Source organism: Artibeus jamaicensis, unplaced genomic scaffold (assembly GCF_021234435.1).
Source record: "Artibeus jamaicensis isolate MK-2021 breed Jamaican fruit bat unplaced genomic scaffold, CSHL_Jam_final scaffold_461, whole genome shotgun sequence".
In the NCBI taxonomy this organism is placed as follows: domain Eukaryota; kingdom Metazoa; phylum Chordata; class Mammalia; order Chiroptera; family Phyllostomidae; genus Artibeus; species Artibeus jamaicensis.
This window is the reverse complement of record NW_026522045.1, coordinates 4,979,767-5,006,583: the sequence shown is the minus strand read 5'-3', so window position 1 is coordinate 5,006,583 and position 26,817 is coordinate 4,979,767. Positions and strand designations below refer to the sequence as shown.

At 39.0% G+C, this 26,817-nt stretch overlaps 2 protein-coding genes across 14 annotated transcripts in view; one reads left to right on the top strand and one right to left on the bottom strand.

Annotated features, from left to right (window-relative positions):
* The window catches only part of SYTL4 (synaptotagmin like 4), a 104,850-nt gene extending 88,963 nt beyond the window's left edge, over positions 1–15,887 (top strand). For all 12 annotated transcript variants that reach the window (XM_037143787.2, XM_037143788.2, XM_037143780.2 and 9 more), the window contains 5 exons: positions 2,792–2,953; positions 10,489–10,597; positions 12,600–12,699; positions 13,421–13,629; positions 15,522–15,887. In XM_037143787.2, coding sequence (XP_036999682.2) covers positions 2,792–2,953; positions 10,489–10,597; positions 12,600–12,699; positions 13,421–13,629; positions 15,522–15,670 — 729 coding nt within the window. In that variant the 3' untranslated portion in view covers positions 15,671–15,887. The remainder of the gene's footprint in view (positions 1–2,791; positions 2,954–10,488; positions 10,598–12,599; positions 12,700–13,420; positions 13,630–15,521) is intronic.
* An 8,300-nt stretch (positions 15,888–24,187) lies between these two features.
* The window catches only part of SRPX2 (sushi repeat containing protein X-linked 2), a 53,799-nt gene continuing 51,169 nt past the window's right edge, over positions 24,188–26,817 (bottom strand). For both annotated transcript variants that reach the window (XM_037144051.2, XM_053657511.1), the window contains 2 exons: positions 26,255–26,376; positions 24,188–24,696 (listed from right to left, as the gene is read on the bottom strand). In XM_037144051.2, the coding sequence (XP_036999946.2) occupies positions 24,516–24,696; positions 26,255–26,376 (303 nt within the window). In that variant the 3' untranslated portion in view covers positions 24,188–24,515. The remainder of the gene's footprint in view (positions 24,697–26,254; positions 26,377–26,817) is intronic.

Below are 26,817 nucleotides of genomic sequence, written 5' to 3'. Positions count from 1 at the left end.
CAGTGTCTAAAATTGACATGCACTGGAGTCCCCCCTAAGAGACCCCAGAACCGATACATTGGTGGCTAGCTTCAGACCACATCAGAACATGACCTGATTAGCTTCACAGATGGCACACTCAAAGGGAGGTCTCAGCATGCACCAGAGCCTGCAAGTGTGAGTTCTACCTCATGGGGTCAGCAGCTTATACACTGTGGTTGGGATAAACATCAAAGGCAGCCAGCCCATGGGTGAACCCCACCCAGTTGGGCCAACAGCAATCAACACTGAAATACAACAGATGGGAAGGATCATATAATTCACACAAGAGACACTCATAAAATACCCAGCTCATGTAATCACAGAAACTGCACCCCTGAGACCCACAGAACACCTACTATATAAGACCACCCTATAAGAACTGGTAGAAATAGTATATCAATTGAATACATAGGAACAAACAGAGAAGCAGCCAAAATGGGGAGACGTGATATTTTATCAGAACAATTATAACCAACAAAATTGAAACAGTATTAAAAAATCTTCCAATAAACAAGTGTTCTTGACTGGTAGGCTTCACAGATGAATTTTTACTGAACATTGAAAGAAAAACTTTACACTTATCCTCTTCAAACTATGAAGAGAAATGTATAATAAAGCCACAGAGCGATAACTCCTCACACCTGTCAGAATGGCTATCATCAGTAAATCAATAAACATCAAGTGTTGGCCAGGATGTGGAGAAAAGGGAACCCTCAGAAACTGTTGGTGGGAATGCAGACTGGTACAACCACTGTGGAAAAAAGTATAGAGAGAGCCTCAAAAAATTAAAAATGGAACTTTCTTAAAACTCAGTAATTGCAATTCTGTGTATATATATGAAGAAACCCAAAACACTAATTAAAAAGTACATAGGAGGTCTGTCCAGAAAAGTCCAACCATTGTTAGTATAAGGAGAATAGTGCACAACACTGATATAACCTGGAAGCCAAGGAGAGTGGACTGGAATGGACATGCATGAACAGTGATGACTTCACTGTACTAGTCAGTGGGGGTGGTAGATGCCATTGATGAATGTGTGTACTGTGTGGTTGTCACATTCCAAATGACTGAGCGAGTACGGGAACAAATCTGCATCAAAATTTGCATTAAGTTTGAACACTCCTCTGTGAAAACTGTTCAGATGATTCAGAAGGCTGTAACTATGGGAAGCTGGTGATTGCAGCTTCATCACAATGTATCTGCTCATGCATCACATATTATGCAGAGTTTTTTGCTAATATAGCAAATCATCCAGGAGACTTGGCCCCACTACAACCCAGATTTGGTACCCTGTGACTTCTGGTTTTCCCAAAACTAAAATCACCTTTGAAGGGGAAGAGCTTTCAGACCTTTGATGGGATTCACAAAAACAGGACGGGGCAGCTGATGGTGATTGGGAGAACCATGTCAGGTCCCAAGTGCCTACTTTGAAGGGGAGTGAGGTGTCATTGTCCTATGTACAATGTTTCTTGTATCTTCAATAAATGACTCTGTTTTTCATATTATGTGGCTGAATACTTTCTGGAGAGACCTCATATATGAATAACCCATGGACATGGACAGTAGCGCAGGAATTGACTGTGGAAGTGGTGGGCAGGCCGAGTGGAGGGCAAAGGGAGAAAATTGGGACAACTGTAATAGAATAAACAATAAAACATTAATAAAAAGGTCAACAAAGTAGAAAAAAGAATATATGCATCTCCATGTTCATGCCAACATTATTTATAATAGCCAAGATATGGAAGCAACCCAAGTTCCCATCAATAGATGGCTGGGTAGAAAAGTAGTGATACATATATACAATGAAGTATTACTCAGCCATAAAAAATAACATGCTACTTTTTGCAACAGTATGCATGGGCCTAGAGAGTATTATACTAAGTGAAATAAGCCATACTAAGAAAGATAAATACCATATGATTTTACTTATATGTGGGATGTAAAGAACAAAATAAACAAACAAAATAGAAACAGACTTACAGATACAGAGAACGCAGTGATGGGTGCCAAAGGGGAGGGGGATTGGGAGACTGAGTGAAAAAGGTAAAAAGCTTAAAAAGTACAAATTGGTAGTTACAAAATAATCATGGAGATGTAAAGCACCATATTTTCAGCCTTATAGTCTTATAAGGCACACTTTTTTACCACATTTTTTGCTTCAAAATTTTTTTCCTGTTTTCCTCCTCTAAAACCTAGGTGCATCTTAGGTCTGCACTGAAAGACACACCTAGGTTTTAGAGAAGGAAAAGAGGAAAAAAATTTTGAAGCAAAAATGGGGTAAAAATAACTGCATCTTATAGTCCGAAAAATATGGTGTAGCACAGGGAATATAATCAACAATATTGTAATAATTATGTATGGTGCCAGGTGGGTACTTGAAATATTGTGTGGTACACTTTGTATATGATGGTCTAACCACTATATTGTATACCTGAAAGTGATAGAAAAGTATGTTAAATAAAACTGTAATTGAAAAGTAAAGTTTAAAAAGCATCATTTGGGATCAGGGGGTCTCTGAGCATTTTGTGGGGGAATGTTCCAGTGTTCTCTTACCCACTCAAGGAAAAATTAATTCTAGGCCATCCCATGGAATATGGTAGGTTTTTATGACATGGGGTAAGTTGAAGCTTTTAACTGAAGAAACTCATAGTGATTTGGGGACTTATAGTAATACAATATTTAGTACTATGGACTTTGGGACTGATTGCTCATTGTTGGAATAATCTTTGCTGAGGAATTATCAATAATCATGTTGGACTTGTTTTTACAGTATGAGATCCCTGAATCTCTCCTGTTCCAGAGAACATTGCAGTTCTCAGTTTGGCATCATGGTCGTTTTGGTAGAAATACTTTTCTTGGAGAAGCAAACGTCCAGATGGATTCCTGGAAGCTTGACAAGAAACTGGATCATTACCTGCCTTTGCATGGAAAGGTAGTCTGCTTTTACAATTCAGGCAGTTTGGATATGAAGTAGAATTGTCTGCAGTGTCTCTTGCTGGTACACATTGTTAACATCTTTGAATGTAGTCTGCTGTATAGTCCTAGTGCATCTTGCTGGAGTTTCTGAGCACTTGGACAGCCTGGTAAAGGATGAAGCCATAGTTTTCCTTTGAAAAGTCTGTCATATGTGTGCCACAATTTGCCTCCTAACCTTCCAGAGTCTGGGCATATCCTAACATACTAACTTGCACCTCTTCTCTAAGCTAACCTTTTGGGCGTATCCTAATCTGCACTCCTTTTCCAAGCTAAAATTTTCACTAAAGAAGTGGGAAGTAAAACTTCTTTACTTCTAATTGCTGTGCTCTTGGTCACACAGGTCAGTGAAAAATGAAGATGCTACCTCAGGTGAGAGGGTAGTAATGTGAAAAATAGTGCCTGGGATCTGAGTGCAGACCTGGATTTGAATTCTGGTTCTGCTATTTGCCAGGTAGTTAAATCACTTAACATATAAAATAATTTACCCATATATTTTGGACTATAAGATGCACGTTCTCCACCCTGCCCCCAAATTTGGGAGGAATAATGGTTGTTAATGCTGCTGTTGAGCTCTGTTTACATTTATATTGGTGAAATATTATGTTATTTATGTTATTAAATGTTTTACCACATCTTTTGCTTCAATTTTTTTTTCTATTTTCCTCCTCTAAAACCTGGGTGCGTCTTATGGTCCAAAAAGTAAGGTAGGTAAGTCACCTAGCTTCTGTGAACCTTAGCTTTTTCATCCATAAAATAGAGATGATAATATTCTTTTTTGCAGGATTACATGCAAAGTACCAATTAGTGCCTGGCACATAATGGGCATTCGGTAGGTTGCTGTCACTCTGTTTAAGATGAATTTGTTAAGACAGAGACAGAACTTATTGATTATCAGAAGTATTCAATGGCAAGGTTCTTCTGTTAAAATTTTTTTATCCTAGCACTTTAAATGCAAATAATGTGACATGGTCCATAGAATATCTTTGGAAAGATAGACAAGAAACTAGTGGTAGTGGCTGCCTCTAAGAAGGCAGACTGAGGTGGGCAGGCAATTTAGTTATCTCTATATGCTCTTTTATATTGTTTGAACTTTTTACAGTGTGTATGTGTATAAAGTTTTATATACATATACAAAATATATCACTTATTAAGAAAATTAAGAATAAAAGGATTTATATGCACATGGTTCAAAATTAAAACAACAGACAAGTATAAAAAGAAAATTAGGTTCTGTACTTAGAACTAACCAGTTTATCAACTACTTGTATATCTTTATAGAAATTTTGTATTAAGCAGCACAGATGTACACATAAGGATTTACATTTTTTTCTTTGTATACAAATAAGCTCATACAAACCTCATTGTGTTTATATATCTTGATTATTTATTTAACAATCTATCATTGATCATGGACATCTTTTTATATTAGTTAGAAGTCTGTCTCATTTTAAATACTATATAGTATCTTTCATGTGCCTGTATTGTAATTTATTTACCATTTCCCCACTGATGAGCATTTAAATTTTTTTTTGTTCACTGTGAAAAACCTATGTTGTAATATATCTTGGCCTTTTAAAAATGTAATTATAGGCAACATTTCTGGTGATTGAATTTCTTTTTATTTATTTATTTATTTATTTAAAATTTTAATATATATTTTATTGATTATGCCATTACAGTTGTTCTATTCCCCCCTTCATTCCCCTCCACCCTGCACACCCCTCCCCCACCATTCCCCCCCTTTAGTTTATGACCATATGTCTCAAGTTCTTTAGATTCTATATTTCCCCTACTATTCTTCCCCGCCCCCTATCTATTTTCTACCTACCATCTATGCTACTTATTTTCTGTACCTTCTCCCCCCTTCTTCTTCTCCCACTCCCCTATTGCTAACCCTCCATGTGATCTCCATTTCTATGGTTCTGCTCCTGATCTAGCTGTCCTCTTAGTTTGTGTTTTAGGTGTGGTTGTTGATAACTGTGAGTTTGCTGTCTGTTCACTGTTCATATTTTTTATCTTCTTTTTCTTAGATAAGTCCCTTTAACATTTCATATAATAAGGGCTTGCTGATGATGAACTCCTTGAATTTGATCTTATCTGAGAAGCACTTTATCTGCCTTTCCATTCTAAATGAAAGCTTTGCTGGATAGAGCAATCTTGGATGTAGGTCTTTGGTTTTCATGACTTGGAATACTTCTTTCCAGCCCCTTCTTGCCTGTAAGGTCTCTTTTGAGAAATCAGCTGACAGTCTGATGAGAACTCCTTTGTAGGTGACTGTCCCCCTATGTCTTGCTGCTTCTAGGATTCTCTTCTTCATTTAAATCTTGGGTAATATGAAGCTCTCTGAGCTTCCTGAATTTCCTGGAAGTCTATTTCCTTTGCCAGATTGGGGAAATTCTCCTTTATTATTTGTTCAAATAAGTGTTCCACTTGTTGCTCTTCCTCTTCCCCTTCTGGTACCCCTATAATTTGGATGTTGGAGCGTTTAAAGATGTCCTGAAGGTTCCTAAGCCTCTCCTCAGTTTTTTGAAGTCTTGTTTCTTCATCTTTTTTCTGTTTGGTCATTTTTTTCTTCCTTCTGGTCCACTCCTTTGATTTGAGTCCCAGTTTCCTTTCCATTACTATTGGTTTTTCCATGCATTTCTCTTCATTTCAACTAGTTTAGCCTTCATATGTTCCTCTAATTTGTGACTAAAATCCACCAGTTCTGTGGGCATCCTGGTCACCAGTGTTTTGAACTGTGCATCTGAAAGTTTGGCTATTTCTTTGTCACTTAGGTTTATCAGCTCTGGGGCTCTGAGTTGTTCTTGAGCCATGTTTTGATGTGTCTGTGCCTCTTACATATGAGGAGCAGAGCCTTAGGTGTTCACCAGGATGGGGCTGGCCAGGTTGCTGGGTTGTGATGCTGTATGTGGGGGTGGGGTCAGAGAGGAACAATAGTGGTCACCTCTGCTGCTTCCTGCCACTGGGGCCTGTGTGGTCCGTCTCACTACTCACTCCTTCACCGGTTTACGGTTTATCTGCGCGCGAATGTGTCACCACAGTCAGCCCTCAGTGGGTCCGTGGCCTTGCACCCTCAGTGGGTCCGCCCACTACCCTACACCTGGGATCTGTGAACAGCTGCCAGCCGGCCTGGGTCACATGCCCAGGTCAGTCAGGTGGTTCTTTCCTGCCAATCCCGCTCTGCTGTTGACTCTACCCCTCTTACCGGTTTGGCTGAAGGGTTCGTTGTTGTCAGGCTTCCATATAGTTCGATTTTCTGTGGTCTGGCTGCATTTTTGTTGCTAAAACTTTGTTGTTTTTAAACTTGGTTGTGCAAGAAGGCAAAGTGTTTCCATCTATGCCTCCATCTTGACCAAAGTCCTCTCTGGTGATTGAATTTCTGAGTCAAAGGACATGTACATTCAATATTTTGATAACTATTGCCTCCCAAAAAGACAATAACATTAAATTTTTCCCTTTAAATACTAATAAAAACAGGAAAGAAATTATCACAAAGCTATAGCATATTATTAGAAATTTAGAATTTCTCAAGCATTTGGCACACAAGTCATTCTCTCAGAGGCCTACAGTAGATACAATTATTTTGGAAACATTACAATAAACCATCATGAACTAAAACAAAAAACTGCATTAAAATGGATGTATTTGGTCTTTGCAGTTATTTTGAGCAAGAATGAAAATATGCTACTGAACCAACACACCAATTTTGAGCTAAGCTAACCTCTAACTCTTAAGATTCCATTGAAGTTCACAATGTAGAAATTAAAAATATGTATACATTTAATAAACAATACAAAGATTATTTCATTATTATATATCTATTTTAATTTAAAAACATTCTATATTTATTATTTCTGCTTTTTCACCCAGTAATCTATTTGCCTCCCAGTGAGTTTTCTCTTCCAGGCATCTACCTCCCTTATTCTTTTTTTTTTTACACTAAATATATGGGGTAACAACTAGTTAATAACATTACACAAATTCAGGTGTACAACTGAATTTATTGAATTTATTGGGGTGTATAAGTTTATGGTGTGACATCTGTGTATTCCATTGTATGCTTATCACCACCCAAAGTTTAGTCCCCTTCCATCACCTTGTATTTGACCCCCTTTATCCTCTACATCCTCCCCCAAAGCCCTTTACTCTCGGGTAACCACTATTACCTCCCTATTCTTTTTTAAAGTATATTTTATTGATTATGCTATTACGCTTATCCCAGTTTTTTTCTCCCTTTTATCCCCCTCCTTCCTGTATTGCTCCCCTGACCCTCTAGCATAGCCCCCCTCCCCCCGTAGTTCATGTTCATGGATTATACTTGTAATTTCTTTGGCTTCTCCATTTCTGATACTATTCCTAACCTCCCCCTGTCTATTTTTTGCCTACCTATTATGCTTCTTATTCCATGTACCTTTCTGCCCACTCCCTCCTGTTCCTCACTGATAAGCCACCATGTGATCTCCATTTCTGTGATTCTGTTCATGTTCTAGTGTTCACTTATTTTCTGTTTTTTTTAGGTTCAATTGTCAGTAGTTGTGTTTGTTGTCATTTTACTGTTTATAGTTTTTGATCTTATATTTCTTACATAAGTCCCTTTAACATTTCATATAATAGGGATTGGCAATGATTAACTCCTTTAACTTGACCTTATTTGGGAAGCACTTTATCTGCCCTTCCATTCTAAATGATATAGCTTTGCTGGATAGAGTAGTCTTGGATGTAGGTCCTTTCAAAGAGTATTCCAAACCTCAAGAAGTATTCCAAGCCTTTCATGACTTGGAATAACTTTTTTCCAGCCCCTTCTTGCCTGTAAGGTTTCTTTTGAGAAATCAGGTGATAGCCTTATGGGAACTCATTTGGAGAGGTAACTCCTTTCCTCTTTCTGCTTTTAAGATTCTCTCCTTATCTTTAATCTTGAGTAACTTAATTATGATGCACCTTGGTATGTTCCTTTTTGGGTCCAATCTCTTTCTGACTCTCTGGGCTTTCTGAACTTCCTGGAAATCTATTTCATTTGCTAGACTGGGGAATTTTTCCTTCCTTATTGCCATAATGAATTTTTAATTTCTTGCACTTCCTTTTCTCCTTCTGGCACCCCTATGATTTGGATGTTGGAATGCTTAACGTCCCAGAGGTCCCTAAGCTTCTCATTGTTTTGCGTTCTTGTTTCTTCATGCTGTTCTGGTGGGATGCTTAGTTCTTCCTTTTGTAACAATTCATTGATTTGCGTCTCAGTTTCCTTCCCTTCACTGTTGGTTTCCTGTATATTTTGCTTTATTTCACTTTGTGTAGATTTCATTTCTTCCTTCATTTTGCAACCAAGCTCAATCAATTCTGTGAGCATCCTGATTACCAGTGTTTTGAACTCTGCATCAGACAGACTATCTCCTTGTCACTTATTTCTTTTTCTGGAGTTTTGATCTGTTCTTTCACTTGGGCCATATTTCTTTGTCTCAGTGTACTATCTGGATGAATGTTTCTTTAACTCCTTGGTTGTTGGACTTCCACGCAGATGTTTTTCTGACACTTCTGGTTGTTCTTTGTTTTTAAATTGGTTGTTATCCTTCTTTTGGTTGTGCAAGAAAGCAAAGTGTTTCTGCCTAAGTCTCCATCTTGGCCAGAACTTTCTTCATTTAGCATCTCCCTATTCTTTTCTATCTCTCCATTACACTAAACTTTGTGCATTGTGGGTATGTGGTACATTTTTCTAAAGTGATAAGGATTATGTCCTCCTGGCATTGATATGCTCAGTAATGAGGACCTAGTTTAAAGGAGCCCCAGTGAAAGGCAGGTGAAAGGGCACCTCTAGTTCTCATGCTTGGGATACCAAAGCATAGAGAACAGAGCCATTCCAAGAGAGCCAGTAGAGTGAGGCAGTCCTGCTACCCACCGCCAAAGATGATACTTGCTGCTCATCCCAGACATTCATTCAGTCTTTCACTCATTCACTAAATATTTGTGGAGCACCTAGTATGTACCAGGTACTTTGTTACGTAGCAGGCATACGAGGATGAACAAAAACAGGCTTGATTCCTGCCCTTTTGGCATCTATATTCCAGTGGTAGAGACAGTCATTAATCAAAAGTAACATAAATAAATGTGAAGTTAAAAATTGTGGCATATTGCCCTTTCCATTATGGTTCACTTGGTTGGAGCATTCTCCCATAACAAAAAGGTTGTGGGTTTGATTCCCAGTGAGGGCACATACCTAGACTGTAGGTTTGATCCCTGGTCCAGGTGCATATAATGTCCAGTCTGGGCATGTATGATCCCCAGTCTGAAGGCATACAGGAAACCAATCAATGCTTCTCTCTTGCATTGATGTTTCTTTCTCACCCTTCTTCTCTCCCTTCCCCTCTCTCTAAAAGCAATGAAAAAATGCCTTTAGGTGAGGATAGAAAAAGTTGTGGCATATTCAAATCCTTGTAACACAGTTTTACTTAGTCCTCAAATCTTTGCAAGTTCTGTTTTAAAAAAAAATACTGTATATTTTGAAGGTAATTTAAGTGATACATACTATTCTTATTAAAAAAGCTCTATAGGTACATACAGAGTAAAATGTGAAGGCCCTCTTTCCTTTCACCATTCCACTCTCTTCCTTAGAAGAAAAAAGTGTTAAATTTGTCTGTATTCTTTGGGGTTTTTCTGTGCTGTGTAGTAGAGTCATTAAAAACATCAACTCTGGAAACAGTTGATCTGAATTTAAATCTTGCTTCTGCCAATTACTGTGTGACCCTGGGCAAATTGCTTAACCTCTCTGTTCCTCTGCTCCATAACCTGTAAAATTGGAATAATAGTACCTATTTTATAGAACTATCTTGAGGATTAAACAAAATGATATACTTGAAGTACTTTTAAAACATAGTGAACACTATTTAATGATAATGATAATCATTACTTATATACACATATATTTACATGTACAAATATGAATATATTTTATTAGAGGTGAGATACTTTCCTGCATCTTGGTTTGGTGACTTAACAATGCATATTGTATATCTTTCCTTGTCAGCATGTATAGATTCACTGCATTCTTTCGATGATTGCATGCCATATGAGGGCATTAAAATCACTCATTAACCTTTTCTATATTGATTGATATGTAAGTTGTTTCCACTTTTCGGCTATTACTAATAATACTGGTAGCAAGATCCTTCATCTTGGCATCAGTCCCCTGTGAGTTTATGTGGCAATCTTGCTGGAATACCTTTGACAGTATTTGGAATCTAGTAGCTGTATTACCAAGTAGAAAAATGGTGGGTATTCCAGAAGACATTTTGTTGGTTCTTCTATATCTCCTTTTGAAGAAACTACCTTAGAAACCTGTAGCTGCCACGGACAAGGGACCCCAGATTGTATTCATAAGGAGAAGGATCCTCATGCTGTGAAGCTGTTCTTGGGGATAATTTTAGAATCTCATCAGCAAGAGGTCCCAACACCTCCTAAAAAGCCCACCTCAACCTGTTGGGTTTCCCTGTATTTCAGATCAGTGCTGAGTCCTTGACTGGCTTGCCATCACACAAAGGCGAGTTGGTGGTTTCACTGAAGTACATCCCAGCCTCCAAACTCCCCGTTGGAAGTGACAGGAAAAGGAGTGAGTTTTCTTTGGGGCCCTGGATTTAGCCATTATACTCCGTACAGGACCTATGTGAATTGGTACTAGCTAGTGGCTAGCACTGTTAGAGAAACCATATTGAGATAAGCCCTGGATCATCTTCTAGGGAAGATTTCTTTACTTATTAAGTAAGCCTTTTCTGCATATTTCAACCAGAAAGGAATGCCTTAGGGTTGGCATTTAACTTTTTTAGGTTATTAAACTGACTTGGTCTTGGTCAAGCTGTGGCAATCTCTTAAGTGGGCAGAACAGAACAGAAACTTTGGGGCCAAGAAAGGATGGTTGGACAGGGTATGAGGGACAGGAAGTTGAAGGTTGAGGAAAAGGGAATCAATATACCAGGCAGTGTGCTAGTTACTATGGATATGTAGATCAATGAGACATGACATTTGCCCTCCTTTGAGGGGCTTAGTTTGGCAAGACAGTCATATGGGAAAAGAACACGTATGCAGGAGTGATGGATTCTTTCTGGTTATATTTGGGAGAGCTTTAGAGAGGAAGTAATGATGAAACTGGACTTAAGACTTTACCAGGCAGAAAAGGAAGAGGATGAATTGAGAAGAGCATTTGCAGAAGAGGAAATAGCATGAGCATGGTAAATATTGTGATGCGTGTGAGGCAGTGAATTCCTTGTTTTGGTGGGGCTAGAGTTATGCTCTGTATATGTGAAAATGGAGCTAGGATTGTTGATGAGGCTGGAGCCTTGAACATAATGGTAAGGAGTTGGAATTGATCTATTGGCAATGGAAAGTCAACATTCCTACAAAGGTCCTACAGCAAGGTCTATCTATAGGATGTGGGAAATCAATAACATTCCCAAGGAGGTTGTACAAAATGAACAGAGAAGAGAGGCAAGGATAGAGCCATAAGGAACATCAGCATTATAAAGATTGAAGAGAAGAGAAAAGCTAGTAAGATAGAGGGTTATCAAGAGAGAGCAATGCCAGGAGAGATCTTGACGAAGGGAGTGGGATTTGTCAACAGCATTGAAATACTAATGGGAGGTCAGGTCCAGTGTGGACTTAGAAGACATGGTTTATCAACATTAGATTATATTTTCAGTGGATTAGTTGAAGCAGAAACCAGATTTCACTAGAATCTGGGCAGAATTAATGAGGCAGAGAAGTAGAGGTGTTGAGTATAGACTCTTTTTTTTTTTCAGGATAACTGATGGTGAAAGAAAGGAGAGACATCAAGAGTAGCCTCAAAATGAGCTAAAGTTGAAGGGCAATTTTCTTTTTAAAAGAACTTTTAAAAAGGAGAAATGAGATTAGCAGATATTTAGACTGAGGGGATGGTATCAGTGTAAAAAGAGATATTAATAATAAGAGGTAGGGCCCTGGTTGGTGTAGCTCAGTGGATTGAGCACAGGCTGCAAACCAAAGGGTCACCGGTTTGATTCCCAGTCAAGGCACATGCCTGGCTTGTGGGCCAGGTCCCCAGTGGGGGGCATTTGAAAGGCAACCACACATCGATGTTCCCCTCCCTCCCTTCCCTTCTCTCTAAAACTAAATAAATAAAACCTTAAAAAAAGAAAAATAGGAGGTGGGCATTCAAATTGATGATGCCTGATTAATCCTGTGGAGTGGGGGTAGGGTGAAGAACACAAGTGGAGGAGTCCTTTTTTTTTAGGCATTCAACAAATTTTAGGCAACTTTATATTTCTAAGCCTCAATTTCCTCATCTATGAAGTGAAGACAATAAGAGTATCTCATATGGTTGTTTTAAGAATTAAATGCTTAATGTAAAATCATTTTCATAGTGAGATTTTGATAAGCATTTATGGCTGTTGTTTTTATGAATTGAGCACCTATTGCTTACTATTAGGCACTCTCATAGGTACTGAGAATCCAGGTCAGGTGTGGTCCAGTTATGGAGCTTGCTGCCTTCAGGAGCAAGGAAGAGAAGTGTTGTGTAGATAAAGCTCAAGAGATATCTGGAGGCATAGAGGCTCACTTGCTATGGCTGACATCCCTTACAGGTAAAGGTGGAGAAGAGGGAGAGCTCCAAGTATGGATCAAAGAAGCCAAGAATCTGATGGCTGCCAAATCAGGAGGGACTTCAGACAGCTTTGTCAAGGGGTGAGTCCCTGAACCAGTATAAAACTAATCAGTTTCAGGACAAGAGAGCTAAGATAGAAACCCAATTTAACCTTTCTGTGTGGCTATTATACTTATGTGTTTTACCACCTCTAGCAACCAACTTTGTTCCTGAAGTTAGGTAATGACAAAACCTCCATTACCAGGTTTGCACTGGACTGGAGTAATGCTGATTGCCAAAGAAGAAGGTGGTAAACAGATAGGTTTGACTTTTCCTTTGTTATAGACTTATGTTCTTAATTAATCCTTAATAAATTAAAAAAAAAAACTTCTGTCCCCTGACTATCAGGATTTAGGGACTCATGACTTTGTTCCCCAGAATATGTAAGCAATGCTCGCTTTTCCAAAATTATAGATAACCCCACTGAATTAAGTTCTCTAGCAAGTCATGTTTGGTTATGTCTATAGTTACTATCATTTAAGAGGACCTTACCCAATAGAAATGGAACAAAATATTTAAAACACATTTTAATATAATAACATTATATCAATTTTCTCTCCAAGTTGAAGGAATTTAATCAGATGAGTGATCTAGTAGAGGTAGTAGGGACTCTACTTCACCAGATTCAAAGGCAGGAGTATGTGTATGAGGATCTGAGAGTTGTCTCACCTTTGTGGGCTAGGCCTGTGGTAGGAGAAAGAATTTAGGTACCATATTGTCAGACTTGAGTAGGTTGTTGATTACTCTCCTGCCCTCTGCCAGATACCTCCTTCCCATGAAGAACAAGGGCAGTAAACGTAAAACTCCTGTGATGAAGAAGACCCTGAATCCCCACTACAACCATACATTTGTCTACAGTGGCGTAAGGCTGGATGATCTACAACACATGTGCCTGGAACTGACTGTGTGGGACCGGGAGCCCCTGGCCAGCAATGACTTCCTGGGAGGGGTCAGGCTGGGTATTGGCACCGGTGAGAGCTTCTCCCCCACTTTTTCTATCTTAAAGGCCCCTTGTATATTTCACTCCCAGTATTCCCAACTTCCTCCCTACAAAGCTTCTCTATGACAAAAGTGGTCTTCTTTCCTTTGAGTTAATGTTCAACCAATATTTACTGAGTGCCTACTATGTGCAGGCCTAGAGGAAGACTGAGCTCATGCACCCTTATATGTACACATAAATGAGACCCTGATTGCCAGGAACACCATAATCTTCCCACCAATCTTAAAACCTGCTTGTATCTCTGTAACTTCCATTTTCTGTCCTGTTATCATGAAAGAAGGGCCCTTTCTAGCAAAGGGCAATCTCTTTTCAAGTGTTCTAGATCATATTCTCACTTCTCAATGACCTCACTGCTGGAATCTATCGCTCCTGTGTGATCAGTTTCATTCTCTCTGCCTCTCTACTGGAGGTGAAAATAAATATGCTCTGGTATTTCTGATCCTAAGAAACAATAAATAAACCTTCCCTTGATCCCACAACTCTCCTCTAATTTACTGAAAATAATTATCTCCTCTCCCTTGCTCTTCTTTAGTCTCCAATCCACTGTGATCTCACTTCTGTTCTACCACTCCACTGAGAAGTTGTTTCTGCCAAAGTTTTGTTTTCACCTTACTAGAATTTTTAATGCTGTTTAACATAGCTGATTACTTCCCTTTTTCTTGAAATACTTAGCTTTTATTGATATTACACTCTTAATTCCCTTTTAACTCACAGCTCACCTTCTCAATTTGCTTTGTGGGTTCCTCATTCTATACCCAAACTCTAAATGTTGATGTTTTTCAAGGCATAGTCTAGGGTCCTTTTCTTTTCTCTCATTATAGTCTCTACATTTAATACAAAACATCTAGGATGATGTTTTTACCAATGTAAGCTAGTTCATGTCATTTCTCTCTTTAAAACCCTCAGTGGCATTCTGTTGTACTTAGAACAAAGTTCTCAGCATGCTTACAGGCCCCATATGATCTATACCTTCTCTGTTTCTTTATTATGCATCCCTGTATTATTCTCCTGCTTGCTTACTGTGCTCCAATCACAATGACTTTCTTTCTGCTCTCCAAATATATGAAGCTTATTCCCACTTTAAAACCTCAGCAATTAGTGTTCCCTCTGTTTAGAAAGGCTGGCTCATTGCCATCATTTAGATCTCTACTCAAATGTTCCCATCTTAAAGAGACCCTCAGAACTCTCCATCTAGAGGATACCCTAATCTAGGCACTACAAATCACCTTGATTATTAACTTCATTACATTTACCTCATTATATGAAATGCTCTTATTGATTTAGTTGTATATTTTCTGTCTTCCCTATTCAAATGTTAAGCCGCCTTCAGGCAGGACTTTTTTACTCTGTTCACCCTGTGTTTCCCAGAGCCTAGAAGAGTACTGTACACCGTAGGCACTCAACAAATGTTTATTGAATGAATGAATGAATGTACAAGAGAATTGGAATGAAGCTACATACAATCCTAAATTCATGCCTTGATTTTATAGCTAGAGGAAAAGGTGTTCAGCTTATGTTTTTTAAAAAGGTAAGTCAAGTTGGCAATAACAGAAGGGCAATAGCTCTGGCATGATGTATCAGACATCAGAGCTCCACACCAGCCTCAGAATAAGAGGTCTCTAACTATTGATGACCCATTTGGAGTCCCATTTCATTGATCAAAAGTGTCTTGATATAGTCTCAGGAGCACATAAATACCTGTACATAATCATTAGGGAATAGTTCCAAGACCTCTGTCCCTATCAGTGCATCTTCATAACACAATGTGTTTTATGAGGTAGCTGTTCTTGCTGTATAACCCATCATTCCTGGTAGGCTGAGGGCTGGGGTCCCTGTTCAGTCTCTTCCTGCATTTCTTTTCAGGGATCAGTAATGGGGAAGTGGTGGACTGGATGGATTCAACTGGGGAAGAAGTGAGCCTGTGGCAGAAGATGCAACAGTACCCAGGGTCTTGGGCAGAAGGGACGCTGCAGCTTCGTTCCTCAATGGCCAAGCAGAAACTGGGCTTATGAATAACTGCCTTCCTCTTCAGGCACAGCCCTGCCCAGGACAAGTCAGAAGAGGTGAAGAAATAAAGAGTAAAGATTTAATATGTGTGTCTTATGTTTATGTGTATATAAACATGTATTTCTACAAATTTCATTATGCTAGAGTGATGCAGACTTGTTCCCCTTTTGAAAGCAAGCTCAAGAATAAAGGTCTCATCAAAATGCTTTTGTTTGTGCATAATCTAGTGTACTTTCAGAGTCCATTCTTTATTATATCTTTCTGAGGCTTAATTAACTTATGAAATGTTTAAAAACAACTTTTTATCCCCTGTCTTACTATCCTTGTCTCTACTTCTCCGTGAAGCCCTTGCTACCTCTGACATTAGTACCAATGTATGTTTACATGTGTTCCTGGTCTGAGGCCAAAGCTCTGGGAAGGAGGATTGGTTTACTCAAGACAGGGGAAGATGGTAGGGAGGTGAATAGGTCCTCTTCTTCCTCTCTAATTTATGCTTTTAACTCATTTTCTACCTTGATCAAATTGTGGAACTTGGCTTTTAACTCCTCTTATTTTTTTAAATTAGTTTCCACCTTGTGTGAGTCTAATGCATTTTTATTTAAATGCTAAGAAAATTCTTCAGTTCCTTCTGGTTCTAGACACCTTCACTATACCTTTTAGTGGAGCTGCTTTGAAAAGCTCTTTAACTAAACAATAGCCTTTTGACCAAGTCATGAACATACCCACAAAGTACTTCTTCGTGGTTCCAGGGGACCCAAGTGATTGAGGCTGAAGTGTCTTCCAGCCAATGTTGAATTCTTTGCATTTAAACTGATAAAACAGTTGTTGGAGAGTTCATTTCTCTGGTGAAATTTAAGACTTCTTCACTCTCAATGGGTATCACATATTTCTTGGCATTTGTACCTGCAATGTTTTACCATACAGAATATGATCTGCATACCTTCATGTCCACCAGAATAGCCAAGTGCTGTCTAAACTGGTCCAGTGTTTCTATAGGCTGGTCACTGTTAATGCCCTAATAGAATGTGTTCATAGATTCTCCCAATTAGTCTGACTTCCATCTTGAAGTGGTTTCAGTTCTTTTTTGTTGTTGTTGTTATTTCCTAAATTTCACCTAGATGTAACATGGGAATGGTATATTGAGAGCTTTCCAGTCTAGGAGGGTCTAGTGATCTAAGGTTTATTTTATGAAACTCAGTGTTCCAGACTGACTTTTTTATTCTTCCATGAGTATCTACAGAAAGTCATTTGAGAAAGGAGCATATACTGGAGGAAAAATCCCTTTCAGTCCAGTCATCTTCTTGCTGGCTCTCTCATAAGGTCACTGGATTAAGGGCAGCTAAGGTGGTTTCTATCGTATGTGTGAACTGAATGGATGAGTGTTTTTAAAAGGTTTATTTGGTGTGGATTGATATATAAGGCATAACCTGGGATACTGGTCTGCATCTTGCTCCTTTTTTCACCACCCCCTACAATATATGTGTTCTTCAGTAAAGTGTTCTCACTTGTCAAGTATTGCCATTTCTTAGTTCTACAGATGTTTGTGTCTGTGATATCCTGACTTCCTGCCATTGTTTTTCATGCTGCTTGAAAGATAAAAACAAAAATGACAAATACCCTTCTCTTACCATACTGTACAGATTCAAATAAAATTTTCCTTTTCCCGCATTGCTTCTTGCCTCCACTCAGAGCTGCCTCCATTGAGCTCTGATCCATTGACATTTATGTTGGTATCTAGGGAAAGAACTAAGAAGCCATCTTAAACATGGCACCACATTTCTTTCTCTCAAGTACCAAGAGAACTCCTTCTTTAGTTTTGTGCCCTTATCTCCACATGCTGAAGGAAGGAGAGCAATGTGCACAGGGGGAAATGTTCCCAGCTGTGTTTCCTTCTTGATTCTTCAACTTCTCTAGGAAGTACAGCACCTTTTTCCTTTACTCCTACTACCATTATTTAGTTTTGAGAGATAAATGCTAAGTACCGTATCTCAGATATAAGGATCTGGGTTTTAGGTAGTCCCAAGTAATTCTTGACCTCTTGTGCAAAAACGGCATTAGTATATATTTAATGCCTTCTGTGTACAAGTCTTTTTTCTAGGCAAATTATATATTATTGCTTTAATTTCTCTAAAAACCTTATGAAGTAGGAAAATTTACCTTTTCCCAGATGAGAAAAGTCAAGGCAAGAGTTGGAATTTGAATTAAGGCTGACTCTACAGTAACATGCTACCTCTTTCAAGAATGATATGTGTTATGGGTGAAGGTTCCAAGGAAGGAATGACTCTCTTCTAAAATATCCTAAAGAAATGTTTTGTTTATAAAATAGGACAATGAGAATGCTTTGGAAGCTACCTAGCCAGCTGACTAACTGAATAACTTGGGGAGATGCTTACAGATAGGGGCACAGAGAAGAATAGAAGCAAAGAAATGTAGAGGGTCAGGGTTGGGATAGCTCCTTTGGGTCTGGCAGTGGGCCTAATTCTGCTGTTGTCTCCTTTCCTTTAGGAGCTAAGACTTCTTCAATAATAATTCAAAGGAAGTTACAGTAAAACTACCTAAAGAGTATAAGATTGATTTGCCTTGACTATTCAATAAAGTAAAACAAAACAAAACCTTTTCAATGTTTTAAAGCCAGAGGAGCATTTATATGCGAGTCAGACCCAGGTAGTAACTTTGTTCAAGAGGTAGTGGGCCTCTTTATGTTATCACTGGCTCTTTGACTTGCTGACATGCCCTCACTTGCTACTTGGCATGTTAATGATAAAGACAAGGAAGGGCATTTATCTTGCCTGATGTTGAATAAATGTCTTTAGAACCAAAGAACGGTTCTGGAACCAAAGACTTACCACATTAACTCACTGTATTTTTCCCTTTTGCCCATAACTTGCTTCCTGTCTTTCATAACTCCTGTGTCTCCCTGGAGGGTAAAGGTAGAAAAGGACCTTTTTGCTTCAAGTTTGGTAATTTCACCCATGTCTAATTCCCCTCAGCAACTGCCTAACTTGACTTTTTATTTCAAAAATGAGATTTCCACTAAATCCCTCACCTCCTATGGAAACAACTTTGTGTGTGTGTGCGTGTGTGTGTGTGTGTGTGTGTGTGTGTGTGTGAGAGAGAGAGAGAGAGAGAGAGAGAGAGAGAGAGAGAGAGAGAGACTCACCACTACTCTTACGTGTCCTGGGCTCATGATTTATGCCCTATTGGTTTGCTTTAGGGAGTAAATTTTCACAAGTTGTGAGCCTTTCATTTCCCTCTTTCCTCCTGGGACCACTCTGAGTCTTATCTCTGAGTAGGATATTATATATATGGTGAAACCTTTTTCCTTACCAGGAGCTGTCTAAATGAGAAGGACAAAAACAGGCAGAGATAATATAGCATACTATTTAAGGACATTGACTCTGGAGCCAGATTGCTGTTGTTTAAATCCTGACTGTGCCACTTACTAGTTGTCTGATCTTAGACAAGTTGCCTAACTTCTCTGTGCTACAGTTCCCTGATTTGAAAAATGGGACTAATAATAGTACCTACCTTATAAAGATTTGTGTGAACATTTCAGAATCAATCAATATAATGTTTACAATGGCACTTGGCATATAGTGAGTGCTCAAAATTTATTAGCTCTGCCTCTCCATCTAGCCTGCTTCATTCTCCTCTCTAATTTTACACTGATGACCCCCTGGATATAGCTGAAGGAGAAAGGGTACTGAATCTTAACCATGATACTAGGTTCCTTCCATGAGTGTGGAACAGAAGGTTCTCAGCAGCACAGTGAAGAACTTTTCTTTGAAACACTGAAACTCCATTGAGTGTGGCTAAATCTAGAGCATGGGTCTGAGTGTAACCCCACTTCCCAATTACTCTACCTCATTTACTTTTCATGCCTGGCTCTTAAGGTTAACCTTTGGACTGCCAGCTTCCACCTGCTGTATGCTCATCTCTTAAAATTGATTATCTGATGGAGTTAATAAATAAGGATGAATCTCTTTTTTTCCCTTTTTCTCTGTTAAGTTTCACAGAGGCTTGCAGTGGTGCTTTTAAGGGTTCCTAGATCATGAACTTAGAGATCCTCTAAAGAAGGAACAGCATTGGCCACCTTTTACTATGGAACTTGAGGCTAAGAAGAGATTGTTGCTCATGAGGCAACTGGAAGGGACAAGATAAAACATCTGCTGTTGTCTGATTTTTTTTCCTAAGCTCCCACCCACTGCAGCATTTTCCTAATAACTCTTAGAGCAATGGTAAATATAATATTTGTAGCTCAATGCTCTAAAAAGGGAAGTGACAAGTCTAAGAATGTTTTGAAGCTCTCCCACCTCCAATAATACAGTTAACTTATAAGGAATAGCCAACTACACTTGCTAAAGTATCCTGGCTGTCTTTTGTGATACTTCCTTTTGCTATCACCTCAAAGTAGAAGAAGTATTTAAAACAAAGCTAGCTATTGGAGATCCCATCTGGAGACCCATCTGTTGCAGGCGCACTGCACCAACCACAAGGAATGACATTTGATGGACAAGCTAAATTGGCTTTCAGGAACAAGGCTCCTGGCTTTGAGTTCAAGATAGTGGAATAGGAAGATCCAGAGCTCACCTTCTCTTGCTGACACAAAACTACAACTACAAATAGAACAGCTCTCTCTAAGAATAATCTGAAAACCAGCAGAGCAATTGTTATACAACTACAGATATAAAGAAAAGGCCACATTTAAATGGGTAGGGGGGTGGAGATTAAGTCTACTTATAACCTACCCTTCTCCCAACTCTGTGCAGTGACTCACAAGTGGAAAGCATATCACAAGCAAAGAAGTTGTCCTGAAAAGTGATGAGTCCAAGACCTAGCCTTGGGGGCCTGCATCAGGAAGAGGAGCCCCCATAACATCTGGCTTTGAAAACTAGCGGGGCTTATGTCTGAGAGAGCTGAAGGGCTGTAGGAAACCCAGGTTGTTCTCTTTCTGAGTCCCAGCACAGAGACAGCAGTTTGGAAATCACCCAGGTCATACATGAAGATGATGATACATTGGCTAATTTTAGGGTGTGTGCTGGAGGACAGGTATCTGTTGGAAATTTTTCTTGAGTCAGAGGTGTTCTTAGGCACCATTTCCCCCATGTTCTTTGACCTGGCTGCTGACACTGGCAGACACCAATTCTGTTGCTCTCCATTAACCTTGTTCACATTGTTCAGCCCACTCTGGCATTTCCCTGAGGTCCCACTCAGGCTAGTACCCCTCCAAAGCAGCTTTTGCCTTGCCACTCACAGTGGGTGGCCTCAGTTGGCACCAGCACACAGCAGTGTGTCTGCAACAGCATGGCTGGGCCTCACAGCCAGCCACATGGAAGGCTTGCTCTGCATACCAATGAGCTTGCTACAGTTGTGACCAGGCATCACAGCCAGTGGACCAGGGACCAACCTTGCCTCCCAATGTGTCCGTAGAAGTTGTGGCCCAGCCACAATAGGAGGCCACACTAGTCCACCCAGGAAACACTTCTGGAGCACCTGGCTTTGGTGACAAGGGGGAGTCCAACATGGGGCCCCACAGAATACCTTGTAAATAAGTCAAATTCTTCAGGATCAGAAGATTTAGCTGTTTTACCTAATCAAAACAAACAGGCAAAATGAACCATACAAACAAACAATAACAACAACAACAAAGAAAAACAGTACAAAACCCCAGAAAGGAGTTCTGAAACTAAGGTAAGCTATTTACTAGATAAGCAGTTCAAAGTAATAGTCATAAAGATACTCATTAAACTCTGCAAACAAGTGGATAAATTAAGTGAGAACTTCAACAAAGAGATAAAAATTATAAAAAGGGGCCTGTCAGAACTGAAGAATATAATAACTAAAATGAAATTTTACTACAGGAAATCAGCAGATCAGATAATGCAAAACAATGGATCAGCAATCATGAAGACAGGCTAGTGGAAAATCACTAAATTGGGAGATCAAAAAGAAAAAAAATTAAAGAGAATTAGGATAGCATAAAGGACCTTCGGGATAATATCCCAAAGTGTATAACATACAAATCATAGGGGGCCCAGAAGGAGGAGAGAGAAAGGCATGAAAAATGTATTTGGAGAAATAATAGGTAAAAACTTCCCTAACCTGGTGAAGGAAACAGACATCCAAGTCCAGGAAGCACAGAAATTCCCAAACAAGATGAATTCAGAGACCCATACCAACACACATTATAATTAAATTGTTAAAAGTTAAATATTAAAGAGAGAATCTTAAAAGCAGCAAGAGAAAAACAACTAGTTACATACAAGGGGATGTCTGTAAAACTGTCAGCTGACTTCAACAAAAACTTTACAGACCTGAAGGGAGTAGCACAATATATTCAACACGATGAAAGGGGAAGACCTATAATCAAGAATACTCTACCTTGCAAGGTTATCATTTAGAATTGAAGAAAAGATAAAGATTTACTCAGACAAGCAAAAGCTAAAGAACTTCATCACCACTATACCAGAATTACAAGAAATATTAAAGGAAATTCTTTTAGTGAAAGAGGCTAAAAATAGAAATAAAATATATGAAATAAAATATGTCACTAGTAAAGGTAAACATGTAGTAAAGATAGTAGAGTAACCACTTATAAATCTAGTATGAAAACAAAATGTCAAAAAATACATATCAATAATTACTTTAAATGTAAATTGACTAAGTGCTCCATTGAAAAAACAGGGTGACTGAATGGATAAAAGAAAAAAAAAAAGGCCCTTATACATGCTGCCTACCTGATACTCCAGATTGGAAGATACACACATACTGAAAGTAAAAGGATGGAAAAGATATTTCATGAGAATGGATACAAAACAAAACAAAAAGCCAGCTAGCAGTACTTTCAGACAAATTCTAGCAGTACTTTATCAGACAAAATAGAGTTTAAGACAAAGGCTATAATAAGAGAAAGAAGGACCTACCAATTCTACTTCTGGGCACTTACCTGAAGAAAACAAAATGCTAATTTAAAAAGATTATGCTAAGTGAAATAATCCAGGTGGTGAAAGACAAATACCATATTATCTCACCTTTAACTGGAACCTAATCAAGAAAACAAACAAGCAAGCAAAATATAATCAAAGATACTGAAATTGGGAACAAGCTGACAGTAACCAGAAGAGAGAAGGGAGGGGATAATGGGGGAAAAGGATGAAAGGTTTACCAGAACAACTGTAAAGGAGACATGGACAATTACAAGGGGGATGGAAACAGGGGAGGGTGGTAGGGAAGGCAGAAAACTATACTTGAACAAAAATAAAAATCAAAAGTATTTAAATAAAATAAAAAATTGATCTGAAAAAAAGATATATGCATCCCTATGTTCACAGCATCATTATTTATAATGGCCAAGATATGGAATCAATGTAAGTGATCATCAACAGAGGAATCAATAAAGAAGAAATGGATACACAGAAATATACATGTTGGAATATTACTCTGTCATGAAAAAGAGTTAAATCTTGTCATTTGCAACAACATGGATAGCTCTACAGGGTATTATGCTAAGTGAAATAAGTCAGAGAAAGTCAAATACTGTATTATTTTACTTATGTGGAAATAACCAAATAGGGAGATCTAGTAGTAAAAGTTTTATGGAATCTAAAAAAACTAAAAAAATGTGTAGAATCTGAAAAACTAAACATTTGAACAAATAAAACAAACAGACTCATAGATACAGAAAGCCTGATAGCTGCCAAAAGGTTGGGTGGTAGAGGAATGGTAAAAAAGATGAAGAGGATTAAGAGGTACAAACTTACAATAAATAAGAGGATGTAAATTCCAGCATAGGGCATACAGTCAATAATATCCCAATAACTTTGTATGGTGAAAGATGGATAGTGGACTTTTTGTGGTGATTACTTTGTAAGGTGTATAAATGTGAATATCTATGATATACACCTGAAAATAATATAATATTGTATGTCAACTATACTTTAATTAAAAAGAGCAGTACATTCCAGAATGGAAATTAAACATGAGGTCAATGTTTTGTTTACTCTCTTTAAAAATTGTTGAAAGATACAACACCCCAGGAGCCTACCACCCCAAGATTGTTTATGCCTAACTTAAGAGACAAGTATCCCCTGCCATAAAAATTTCAAATCTGTATTTGGAACAAAGTAACTAGGAACTTGAACTGGTACATTACCCAGGTCTTGTTCATAAGCTTGTTCATTTCCTTATACAAAAAGAAGAGAAGACCCACTCTAGAATGGCTGTATTCATTTTGGATAGGAAGGAATTGCTGTGGACTGACTATGCCAGGAAAAATAAAGCCTCTCATTGTTCATTCCAGGTGATCCTTCAAGAAATATTTTATACATGTTGCAACACAAACAACCTCAAATATATTGTTCCAAAGTACTAATTTAAATGTTTATGTATATCTGATAAGCCCCAAATATAAAAAGGAACCACAAAGAATAATGGCTTATAAAATGGCTGGACAATATTATTAAGTGCTGACTAATGTAAAAAAACAAAAACAAAGCACAGCCAGTTAGTGAATGAATTTAAGATTTACTTATCTGCAAGACTTTGAAGAACTGGGAGAGGCCCAGGATAGGACAGAAAGACCTTCTACTCCAACCCACTGCCCAGGGCCTCTCCTCAGTCCCTACCTAGCTTCATATGGTCCTCTAGTGCTATCTAAAGCAAAGGCTTAATTAGGGAAACTATTACAGAGCCCTAAAACAGTGCTTAGAAATGTTCCAGGATCGGTGACTTCACCCACCTCCAAGTCCTGTCCCTAGAATTGTGGGAAACCATTTCTTCCTTTTATCAGGCCCCAGTTTCACCCAACTAGGGGAGCTTTTCCCTTGATGTCAACCATGCCCTGACTCAAGTTCACTCGCACATGTCCCTTTGTTGCTGGCGCTGAGTCAGCTCCTGATTGCTTAGTAGGTAGTCATCAATGAATGTGAAGATTTCCTCTGGGGTGACAGGTTCCATGTAGCGTTCCCGGTCAATCCCTTGCTTGTCAATCAACACCATGTTGAAGTAGGAGCGTGTAAGGTGCTGGAAGTGCCTAGAGAGAGGAGCCCAGGGAGGTATGAGATTTTGTGTGGGCTTCATCCCACCAGGCTCTACTACCCTCTGACTTTTCACATCTCCATTAATGGACTAATTCCTTCCCCAACTGATCCTTTGTCTCCATCCCCTTCACTACCTACCTCAAGCCCCATTGTTTTTCTGCTCAGACTCAAGACTTGCTGCCCTTAAATGTCTAGCTCTGCTATAAGCTATTGCTTCCTCACTCCAGATGAAGCAGCTACATTATTACCAGGCTGTGTTTCCCTCATAGACCCTCTTGAGCAGGACTACCACATATAGTGATGTAGGCTGCATGGAATAACTCCAGGGAGCACCAGTTGCATGCACTATGATGTGACTAGTGTTTTCTAGAGTTGAACTAGGCATACTTCCACAAACATACATGGAAGCTCTGAGGCCAATCAGTATCACCTGGTCAGCTCTTCTACCTGTAGCTTTAAGCCTTCAGTCTTCTTCCTTTGAGTGTTTTTCAGTCTTTACCCTATAAGGGGCTTGAATCTTTCTGTCCCTACTGAGAATAAGACCTAGAAGCAGGTACTATATCTAAAACAGAGAGCAGTGGTGACTTTATTAGCTCTGAGTATATATGTAGAGGCATTGGAAGGGTGATAATGGATCAATAATGAGAAAAGTCAATTTCCACCATCTGTCACCTATAGTCTGTTCTTCCCCCAGGAGTAGATAGGTATGATTCAGATTTTACTGCCTATTTGAGAAGGCAGTAAATCTGAAGGTAAATAGGCGAGGCCATGAGGTAACAGGATGAGAGGCCTATCTGAGTCATGTTTGGGTCTGTGTATCAGTCCTGGCTATGTTTCAGAATCATGTGAGGTTCCTTATTTATATATGTAAAAAAAAAAGCAGTCTTGAGGTGGTTTAGGATGGGGCCTGGTCATTTGTATTTTAAGCCCCCTCCCCATTTGATTCTTAAGTTCTGCCACTCTGCGTTTAATTTTTTTTTAATTTATTGACTTGTGAGAGAGAGGGGCAGAGAGAAAAACATTGACTTGTTCCACTTATAAATTCATTACTTAATTCTTTTTAAAATTTAATTTAATTTTAAGATTTTATTCTTTATTTTTAGAGAGAGGGGAGGGAAGGTAGAAAAATAGGGATAGAAACATCAATGTGTGAGAGAAACATCAATTGGCTGCCTCTTGCTTGCACCCCAACTGGACTGGAGACCAAACCTGCAATCCAGGCATGTGCCCTGACCAGGAATCCAAGCAGTGACCTTTTGCTTTATGGAGGAATACCCAACCAACTGAACCACACCAGTCAGGGTCATTGGTTATTCTTATATGTGCCCTGACCAGGGATTGAACCCACAGTTTTGGCATATTGAGACAATGCTCTAACCAACTGAATTATCCAGTCAAGGCTAATCTAGTCTTAACTAATTCACCCAAAGAATTCAAACACAAGCAGTGTCTCAAGAGAGTAGTGTAGCTGATTTTCCCACAACCCTCCTGTTGTCAGTGTTTTACCTAGGGATTCTGCCCACCCTTTCCCTGTGGCCCTCCAGCCTAGACCTGAGCTCCTCGATGATATTGGCTGACAGCTGTTGTTCCTTGATGCGCCCCACTTCCTGAGGTGGCTGCCCCACCAGCTCAATGATGGTCACATGTCGCAGGTCCAGTCCACAGGTAGATTGCTGGGAGGACAGAGAAGGTTTTATGGAATAGTCTCTGATTCAAACCTAAAACTACTCAGCTGATTCTTCCTGGGACTACCTCGAGGCAATGTGTAGGAAAGAAGGCCTTGTCTCCCAACCATCACATGATGAGGTCTATAACCACTTCCCTCTTGTCATTCCTGATGTACTCACCCGAACAGTATTTCCTTTATTCCAAGAAAGTATATGAAACTGGCTACAATGTGTGGGGTAAAAAAGAGAAATGTAATTTATAAATTGCGGGAACATAACCTCTTCTTGCTTAGGTTCGCATAGGCTTTAAAATATGTAGGTTCTTTTTTTTAATTGAGATACTCATTGATGTATATAGCATTAATTTCAGGTATATAACATAATCACATAATACTTTATATATTAAAAAATGATCACCACAATAAGTCTAGTTAACATCCATCACCA